This window comes from Salmo salar, chromosome 06, assembly GCF_965601325.2.
Source record: "Salmo salar chromosome 06, fSalSal1, whole genome shotgun sequence".
Lineage (NCBI taxonomy): Eukaryota > Metazoa > Chordata > Actinopteri > Salmoniformes > Salmonidae > Salmo > Salmo salar.
Window position 1 is genome coordinate 45,393,732 of NC_138296.1, and position 10,220 is coordinate 45,403,951.

General features: G+C 42.7%; 1 protein-coding gene across 4 annotated transcripts; it reads left to right on the forward strand.

Moving 5' to 3' along the window:
• The first annotated feature begins 3,414 nt into the window (after nucleotides 1-3,414).
• Nucleotides 3,415-9,278, forward strand: LOC106607258 (putative phosphatase phospho1). 4 transcript variants are annotated; one of them, XM_045720599.2, is made up of 3 exons: nucleotides 3,415-3,930; nucleotides 4,341-4,401; nucleotides 5,337-9,278. In XM_045720599.2, the coding sequence occupies exon 3, from the start codon at nucleotides 5,378-5,380 to the stop codon at nucleotides 6,146-6,148; it is 771 nt and encodes a 256-aa protein (XP_045576555.1). In that variant the 5' UTR covers nucleotides 3,415-3,930; nucleotides 4,341-4,401; nucleotides 5,337-5,377; the 3' UTR covers nucleotides 6,149-9,278. The 4 variants fall into 4 exon arrangements, with proteins under 4 accessions (XP_045576555.1, XP_014059524.1, XP_014059523.1 ...); XM_014204049.3 differs by having other exon boundaries at nucleotides 3,416-3,930; nucleotides 4,311-4,401; XM_014204048.3 differs by having other exon boundaries at nucleotides 3,481-3,930; nucleotides 5,194-9,278.
• The last annotated feature ends 942 nt before the right edge of the window (nucleotides 9,279-10,220 follow it).

Here is a 10,220-nt window from a genome sequence, read left to right on the forward strand (position 1 = left end):
TTGTTAGCACAGTGTCCAAAGAAGGGCCAGATGTATACAGAATGGTGTCGTCTGCGCAGAGGTGGGTCAGAGAATCATCAGCAGCAAGAGCGACATCATTGATGTATACAGAGAGAAAAGAGTCGGCCTGAGATTTGAACCCTGTGGCACACCCCATAGACTGCCAGAGGTCCGGACAACTCTATCTGAAAAGTAGTTGGTGAACCAGGTGAGGCAGTCATTTGAGAAGCCAAGGCAATTGAGTCTGCTGATAAGAATGCGGTGATTGACCGAGTCGACAGCCTTGGCCAGGTCGATGAAGACGGCTGCACAGTACTGTCTTTTATTGATGGCGGTTATGATATCGTTTAGGACCTTGAGCGTGGCTGAGGTGCACCCATGACCAGCTCGGAAACCAGATTTCTTAGTGGAGAAGGTACGGTGGGATTCGAAATGGTCGGTGATCTGTTTGTTAACTTAGCTTTCTAAGATTTTAGAAAGGCAGGGCAGGATGGATATAGGTCTATAACAGTTTGGGTCCGCTTGTCAGCTTTTGCTTTATGAAACAGGGCTGTTGCCCAGAGTTAATCCTAGGTGGCTGTATTATTCATTACTACATTGATTTAATCAACAGGGTTTTGTGTTCTAATTGCTTAGTCATGTTTTTCGATACAGGCTCCAGACGTCTACAGCTCTGATTCTGGTCGTTCCTGTTACACAGGGTGCTGCAACTCACTGACCTCTTTCACTCCTTTTGCAAGCTGGCTCATTCTGTATATTTTGTTCCCTTTTTCTATTTTCTTCTGATTGTTCCATCTCTGGTTGCAGTCAGTTTTGTGTTTGTCTGGTGACGTTTTAGGATCACTTGACAAGCTCGACTCTGTTGATCTCTGCGAGTGTTGTGAGTGGATGCGATTGTATCAACAGAAGGACGCTGATACTGATCAAACGGCTGAAATCACTGCATTACCAAACAGGCTTTCCTTTATTTCTCACAAATTGAACTGTGTGGCAATTCCTTGTCTGTGGCTACAGTGGGTAGTTACGACCTGGGTCTGTGGTAAGTGTGTAGTAATGGCCTTGTGTTCCAATCCAAATACTGTAGGTCAAGTCTTCTACACCCCTGACCTTTTAGATGACCTGACTTACTCCGTTGTTACCTGGCCTCACAGCATTAGAAGCCGTAATGGCACAATGTCCGGGGGGGATTTTCCTCAAGGAACCATTCTAGGGATGAATAAAGGAAAGGCTTGCAACAAACGCAGCTTGACGGTTTCCAAAAATGTGCTTTAATTTGAAGCACCACAAGACCACCGCTAATAAGCCTTGTCGTAAGCACTGCAAGAACACGTAGAGCAGTCTTTGTGCATAACTAGACAATATTATGCACCCGTTTTATTTATTTATTAATAGAACTGGGTTTGCCTGGCAGGAAGGAAGCGGGCGTGAAGGTTGACATTGTCATGGAGGACGCCACATAAATCATATGAAAACACGTGATCTTGGATACAATCAAGCTATTTTAAGTAGCTTTCAATGGGAACAGCAAGTCTTCTAACAGCAGTGTGTTTGGCTACAAGGTTTGTGTGTATGGATATGAAATGTATGTTAGCCTTCAGGAAAGGGGAAGTGAAGATCATAAAGTGCACATGCCAAGAGGTGGGTCCACGCCACATCAACCAGGTTAAAGGACACCCCGCCCATTAGTCCCTAGAGTGCGTGTCTAGCTGTCTGTTTCGTGTTTTTTTTTTGTTTTTTTGTCTTCATCAGTGTCTGTGTGTTCAAGTGCTTGCAGATGTTTACTTGTAATCCTGTAGAGACCCTGTAGCCAGAGCAGACTATTAGAGCAAAACCTACCAAAGTTTATTTTCAAAAACTTGATGAGAGATAGTGTATTACTGATACTGAAATATCGTATCTCAGTTCCTTGTTGACATCACAGGGTTAGATGAGAGGAAGTGAGTCTGTGTTTGTGTTCTATGCAGATGAGAGTGAGAAAGAGACAGCACACAGCTAGCACATTTGGGTCCTTGGAGGTTGTGGGAATGCGCATTTTTGGTTTCCCAATTGGTTTTGGGAACAAAGCCATACGTTTTCTAAACGTTTAAACTGAATGTTTTTTTTGATGTTCTGAGAACGGAAGTTAACATTTTAGCCTATTCTGGGAACATTTCTAGGTTGCAGGGAGGTTTCTGGGAGTGTTTTACTCTGGTTCCTTCAACGTTTTTTCTTTACACCTTGACCAAACAGTCTTCTGCGCATGTTGAGTTGAACTATCCCCACCAGATGCGTTCATGATATGCAGGTTAAAATACCAATTCATTTGACAGGTCAAAACACAAATGAAACATTCATGGACATTTTAGATAGCTTGCTGTTGCTAGCTAATTTGTCCTGGGAGATGAAATGCTTATGGTCCTTTTCTTTTGCCCATTTTGAGTCCTACAAAAAAAAAAGGGTTTTCTACTCTGACAATTAATCCACCCATAAGTTGGGAAACCTAGTTCGATTTGAGTAAGATTTCTCTCATTGAAGCTTTCTTTTTCTTCTCAAGATTTTAAATGGTGTTTGGCAACCAACTTTAAGTTGTGTTACTTCCAACTGGACTGGAACGTGGACCTTGTTCGTCTTTCAATCACCCACGTGGGTGAGGTGGCGCGTTAAGCGTCTAAAATAGAGCCAAGTTCTGTTTTAGCGCCTGGCTACGCAGACGCACGTGAGCAGTTGGGATGAAATGATTGAATAACATGTATATGTACACTTATTTAGCACGCAACACGGCTGGTGTAGTCTCCATCGTAAACTTTTTATTTTTTATTTTTACAGATAGGACACATGGAAATTAATTTCCTTGGGCTTCAATCATGCAAACACTTATTTTTTATTATGACACGGCATCTGTGAGATTCAAAGTTATAATCGAATGTTCTCTATCCATGGAATTAGTCCACTACTCTACCAGGTGGGAGCTAGCGTTCCATATTTTTTTACATGTACAAAGCAACATTCCCAGAAAGTTGTGGGAAGGTTGTATGCAAAATAACCATTGGACAACCGACAGCAGTGGAAAGTGTGAGTGAGTGACTGACTCACCACCGCACTGATGCTGTTTGTGAATATGTGAGTGGGTGGTCAGGTTCATTCTCTTGCACTGTGAGTGGGAGAGGGCCGGGTGATAACACAGCACCAGATAAGTCTGGACTCCCATCTGCGTTCAGAAATAGTCACCTCCCAACTGCTAGGCATTATTGGCTCGTGGAGGAGAAGCAGGGAGGCTGTGTGTCTGAGAGGAGATGGAGACATGAGGGAGGGGTTGGGGGAGGGTGGCCTGCTGTGTCGAAGTGGCTGAGCATTCAGAGGTGCAAATGTCTTGCTTTCACCTTTTTCTAAACCACTTGTAAACCATTCAGTTTATTTTACCATAAATTTGAACATTGCGTTCTTTGGTGTCACCCCTGGGTCAATTAGGGATGTGTGGTTTGCACACACAGCAAAAAAGGCTGTAAATGATCTCACATAACAGGCTTATCATGTGTACATACCACCTAAGCAGTTTTGTTAAGCATACATTGAGAGAACACAACAAACGGAATCTCTCCATGTTCTCTCTGGAGGCTGTGCTGAGTGATATTCAAGCCAGAATCAACCAACCTGTCTGCTGCTTCTATGGGTTCACTTACACAGGATCTTGGAGGCGGGCGCCAAATGGGTCGATGTTGTGTAGCCTATGACGTCATAACCGTAGCAAGCTCAGTGGTTTTGACAGCCAATAAAACGAGCTGAAAGCACTCTATTCCTCGACAATCAAACCCGTACATAACCAAGTAATGTTCAAGACTGGACAAAGTACAGCATGTCGGTGACCAATTCAAGAACATAGGCGACTTTATAGAGACCGCGAGGGACAAGAATGCCGTCGGGTATACTGTTTGTGGACATACATTCTTACTGGTACATTTTTGCTATGGTTCATTCGCTCTGCAAATAAGATGAATTATTTAGTAAACAAACCTTCAGGACGTTTTCCAGTGCGTAAATACAGCGCGTTCACTCGTGAATTAGGAAACATTTGCATGAAGGATAATTTATATATTAGATGTTCATCAGTCTACTCCGTTTTTGGAACAAATTGTTATAGCATAAGTAATTGATATTCCTGTGAAATGGCATCATTTAATGCGGTACTGTACTATATTCATTGTATGTAGCCTAACATTGTATGACGACGGTTACATTATTAGCCTACAGTAAGTGCTGCAGAGCGCGCTGCATTTTCTGGCATTGTAGATAATTACAACATTGAAGTGTCCGTCTCTTGGGTTTGTTTACAGGCTTGTACCCGAATTATCCTCACTTTACAGATCCCATGTATTGGGTGATAGTGTTCTAGGAACCCTCTGTTGACAGCACGGAACATTGAAGGTCAGTACAGTATGTTCCTTTCCTTCACTTTTAACTGATTCCTTGCAGCTTCAAACATATCAGCATCGCATGACTTTTAGGCTGACGTTGAAACTGTCCTGATATTAAGATATCAGTTTATTTTGTATGCTGTTGACTCATCGTGTGTGTTACTTGCTCTTTATTACATTTCCCAATGCAATGTCCTGCAGCTGCACAGGTACAGAACATCGCCCCTAATCACTTACACGATAATGTGACTTTAGATTATGGCATTTCAAATGGTAAAAAAATCAGTGTTGTAGTACTCTAGTCCAGGACCGGACGTGACTCGGAGTCGACCAGTAGTGTCTGAAAATCTCTCTTTGTTGCATAATTTAACATACTAGCAACAACAGCAAATGTTAGAGAGCTAAATTATCAAGATATCCTTACAATGTAACAACATTTAGTATATTAAAACAATTATTGGATGGCAGCTTAGCATTGCAAGCACTGACTCGTGACTATAAAGGACTCGGACTTCAAGACTTGGGACTTACTCAGACTTAATGTGATTTCAGGGGTATAAATGTGTTTGATGTTTTAGTACACATGTTGGCTGGCTACCAAGCAGAAATGCAACCCATGCTGATATTGGCACAATTATTTTTTCTCATTCCACCTCTAATCTTTCTAATTCAGGTCCATTGAAAAAAAACGTTTCTCTAAATGTTTGTATTTTGTTTGTCTTTTCCTCTTCAATCTGTACTTTTTTTACTCTGCTTCCATCCTCTCCTCCTCCCTGGCCTATTATACACAAATTCTTCCCAGAACCCCTACCTTGTGTGTTTTCCAACCTGCCTCATCGTGAACGAGGGACCAAAAGGTGCAAAAGAGGGATTTTGGTGCCACTCATCTCAGTAAGAGGCTGTGTCAAAGCCAGCCAGTCATGAACTGCTTTGGCTCTCCCCCAGGCGAGGACGTTCCCCCACGTTCCAGACGCTCCGCAAACAACATGGCCGCCAACTCAGCAACACCCCCCTCTGACAGGCGCTTCCTCATCTTCTTCGACTTTGACGAGACCATTGTAAATGAGAGCAGTGATGATGTGGTGGTGCAGGCGGCCCCAGGGCAGAACCTCCCTGCCTGGCTGAAGGACACCTACCGACCGGGCCACTACAACGAGTACATGCAGCGGGTGCTGGCCTACATGGCAGAGAAGGGCGTGACAGAGAGCGCCATCCGCTCCGTCATCGAGAAGATCCCTGCCTCTCCCGGCATGCAGGCCCTGTTCCAGTTCCTCCGCAACCGCCCCCCGCAGGACTTTGAGGTGGTTCTGGTGTCTGATGCCAACACCTTCTTCATCGAGTCCTGGCTCCGCCGCGTTGGGGCCCGCCAACTCTTCGTCAAGATCTTCACCAACCCTGCCACCTTCGACAAGGATGGCCGGCTGGTGCTGCGCCCCTTCCACTCCCACAGCTGCCTGCGCTGCCCGGAGAACATGTGCAAGCAGGTGATCTTGAGGGACTATGTGATGCGGCGGACGCAGGAGCGTGGGCGGCCGTTCCAGAGGGTATTCTATGTGGGCGATGGAGCCAACGACTTCTGCCCGTCTCTGATCCTAGGCCCCCGGGACACGGCGTTTGCCCGGCGGGACTACCCCATGCACCGGCTGATCACTGAGATCCACGAGGCAAGGCCGGGGGAGTTCAAGGCTGTTACTGTGCCCTGGGCCAGTGGGGATGATGTGGTGGAGCGACTCAGGAAGCACGCAGAGGAGAAATGATGAAGCTAGGGGGCGGGGAGAGTACACCGCCTGCTCACACACATACACAAATACTCAGACCACACACACACACACGGCAAATCACATTCCCAGATCAAATACCCACAAAACCACATACTGACACACAGTGAAAAACCACTCTACTCTCAAGAATAGAGCATGCCAATTGAACAGGCTTTTGATATATTGCCTGCACCAGTGTCACACTTCCGCTCAGTCCATCTGTCTTACTCGGACGCAGCCATAGAGCTAGAGATACTGTAGTCTTTCAGTCCACCTCCTTACACTCTAGGCTTAAAGTCAATCAGAAACACCAACCCAGGAAAAGCATCCACTCTGTCAGTTATTACAGAGACCTATGCCTTAGTTGATATCCTACCAATCAGGGCAGTATTGTCAATCTTTTAGAGGGATTGATCCTCTTACGCTGGACTGAGAGGGAAAAGGAACAAACATACATCATTGACTGAATAGGGTGTTCTGCAGTGATACATTTAGGACTGATGTATTACCTATATTCCTTTGTTGACACTAAGCTTTATTGGTTTAATACAGTTTTCTTCAATTGCTAATAAGCATCGGTCAATACTGAAGCCACTTTTTCAAAACTCTTCACACAGTCTGCATTACCAACATGCATCTTGGCCAAACAGTTAATCTCACCTCAAACAAAATAATCTTGTTTGACCATAACGCTGGCAACAATTGTCACTCATAACACACTGACAGGGAGCATTACATAAATGAACTTCTCTTTGAAGTTAAATGATTTTCCACAATCAGTATTTCATTATATAATAACACCTTACTTTATTGACTGTACTAAAGTATATTTAACAAGAATGAATCAGAAATGCAGCAATTTGCTTCAATAGCCTTTTTTTCCCTATGTCTTCACATATAGTAATTTACTTGTGAAAAATAAAGTTGAAGCAAAAAACAAGTTCCTGAAATTCCAGGGCTGCAATAATAATAATACATTTTAAGAAGTATAGTATAATCACTCATACTGTACAGTACTGTGAGGGTTCTAGTTCTCCCTCTCTCCTGCATTTGGCCACAAGTTCTCAACATCACATCTTATGTCTTCTCTGGCAATGCATCTTGGAAAGTATCTTCTGGAATGTCTAATCCAACCCTTGCAGTCTTCAGGAGAAGAGTCTCCACACCCCGCGTTCATGGCATCCAGTAAGGACATCTGGTCATGTGGATGGTGGTCATAAACCTTCCACCTCCACACAGAGGAAAACTCCTCTATGGGGTTTAGGAAGGGGGAGTATGGAGGTAGGAATAGTAATAGATTCATCCAGAAAATAAATGAGCCTCTGTATTGTAGGGGCCAATGAGTGGTTTGTGTAACAGCAAACCATCATTGGGCAGTGCTGCACACATTGATGTTAGCTCCTCTCTGGCCTGGAACATCCACGGTTGCTGTCTGTCCAATCACATTTCTTCCCCCTGCGGCATGCTTTTGCCAGATTGAATCCAGCTTCATCCACAAAGATTAATGTATGTGCAGTTTGCCTGGCTTCCATCTCCATTAATCTTAACTACAGTAAATCCACAGTTTTACAGTACTTTACATTATGCATAGCTGTGCATGTACCCTGTTTGGTTATTGAACAGACATCTTACCTGGACATACTGATACCGGAGTTCTTTCACATGTTCACAGTTTCTCTCAAAGGGTACAGTGTACAACTGCTTCATCCTTATTTTATGTTTCTCTTGGACTCCGGCAATTGTCGTTGTGCTGACCGTATTCACATTCCCAAAAGTAATATTGTCTGCCAGCACTCTGTCCCAAATTTCCCACAGTTTTATTGCATTGTTGCCAATCACCATGTCAACAATGGCAATTTCCTGCACATCTGAAAATATTCTGCCTCTCCCTCCTGTGGGAGGCAACCTTTTGGATCCTACTGAAAAACAAAACAAGTCAATATATGTAAAAATGTCAGTACATGTAAAAATGTGAACATACTGTTTTACGTAGTTCAATTATCATTGAAGGATGCACATCTCACCTGTTGTTTTGCCGGAAAATTCGTACTATTGATGCAACTGTTGAACGCTGCAGATTTGGTTGCACCCTTAAACCGGCCTCTCTCAAAGAGAGACCAGGGTTTACAACATAGTCAACAATTGTGGCCCTTATCTAATCAGAGACCACTGCTCTTGGTCTTCCTCTCCTTTGTCCTCCACGCATTCTCCCTCTCCCTGCCACTCTTCTTTCCCCACCAACCTGTCTTCCTTCATCCATGTTTCCAAACTAAACCATTCCGAAGCCGTCCTCTTTTGTCTGTTTAGTAACGAGACTAAAAACAGGACACTTGGGTAGGCTTTCAGTTGAAATTGCAATCAGCTGTGTTGGGAATGATTAAATATTCTGCTGAGATGTTCTATGTTTCAATCTGGTTCCTGCAGAAATGCATAACATTTGCCATCATTCTGTTTTGAATGTGTTTTAACAGTTTTGGAAACTGTGTTAGCATTTGAAAACATGCTGCAAATATATAGTTTTGCAGGTGGTGGAGTATGAATGAATGCATTTTGTGTGAAAGCAATGAAAAATTATTCACAGTTTGGTCCACATACACTTCTGTTTTGCTGACTGTGTGAAGAGTTTTGACAATGCATGTCAGCAATTGAAAAAAACTGTAACAGTCAAACTGGGTCAGTAGGGAAGCAGATCCGGTTAGTTAGTGTCCCGTTCTCTGACTATAGCCCTCTCCAGTCCACCCAATGGCATTGTCGATGCTAAATGAATGGGTGGCTATTCCAGTGTAATTCTTAAATCTCATATTATCAATAATAAATTGTGTTGTTTACTCATTAACAGTGCTCTTTGTGAAATAGAGAATTGACGACTGATCAGGGAAAATGTAATGTGATAACATTGCCATCTACTGGCAGACTTACAGATTTCAAATGGAGACCAGTTTTAAAGGAAAATAAATTGAAATGGAACCGAAAATGTACTGTACCATATGACATAGCTATATAACTAAATATTGTCGTTTTTAAAACATATGTATTATTATTATTTGTGCATGTCTGTTTTTAAATGTACCCCGTACTTGTACCTACATGTTCCACCACCAGCAGGAATATAAAGCCATGAACTAAACTTCTGAGTCTGTACTTTGTCTTATCCCAACACACTGTAATTGCACCCCGCTATATTTCTCTCTACACATAAATTCCACTGGAAACCATGTTCCTTGAGTAAGGCAGCAGCACAATAGGCTTGAACACCATTTAGATACATGCCCACTGCAATGCAACAACCCTCCCTCTCTCAAAACATTAGACCACGGAGGATAATTAGCTGTGAGATAGGTTTTGGCCTATGTGATAAAGGAAAGGTCTAAATAATGTCTCCAAAGTGGGTGAAAAATAGTAGACCATAACACCAAAGAGATTATGAATTTAATCTGTGCAATCGCTGATAAAATGCATACTTTCTTTCAACATATCACAAGGCCTACTGAATTACAGAGGCACATTTGTCCCTCATGCCAGTCATCTGACACCCCAGAACTATGCAATTATCAATGAACAATTATCAATTTCTACAACAAGCACTGAAATAATTATAATTGTGCCAACACTGCTTGAGTCCCTGAGAATGTATCCATTGTTTGTATTATAAGCAGGCCTAGCCCATCTAGAATATATATATGACACTAGCCTATCTAAAAGATATGTATGGCATTATACAGAATTTGAGAACAAGAACAGTCACTTGTATTGTTTCACATAATGACTGTAAGCACTTAAACTGTCTACCAACAGCGGTCTATTAGAGAAAGCTAGTTGAACAATTTATATAGTGTGATAATGGTTGCAATATATCTGCATTTGGCAAATAAATGACTGCCATCTCCACATTAAAGGCCCAATGCAGACGTTTTTATATCAACATCAAATCATTTAAGTCCCTTACTGTAATTCTTTTCCATTAAAATGATCAAGAATAAACAAAAATAGCTTTATAGCAAAAACCTATTTCTCAAACAAGAATTTAGCTAGGATCGTCTGGGAATGGTCTGAGTGCGGTGGGGAAAAC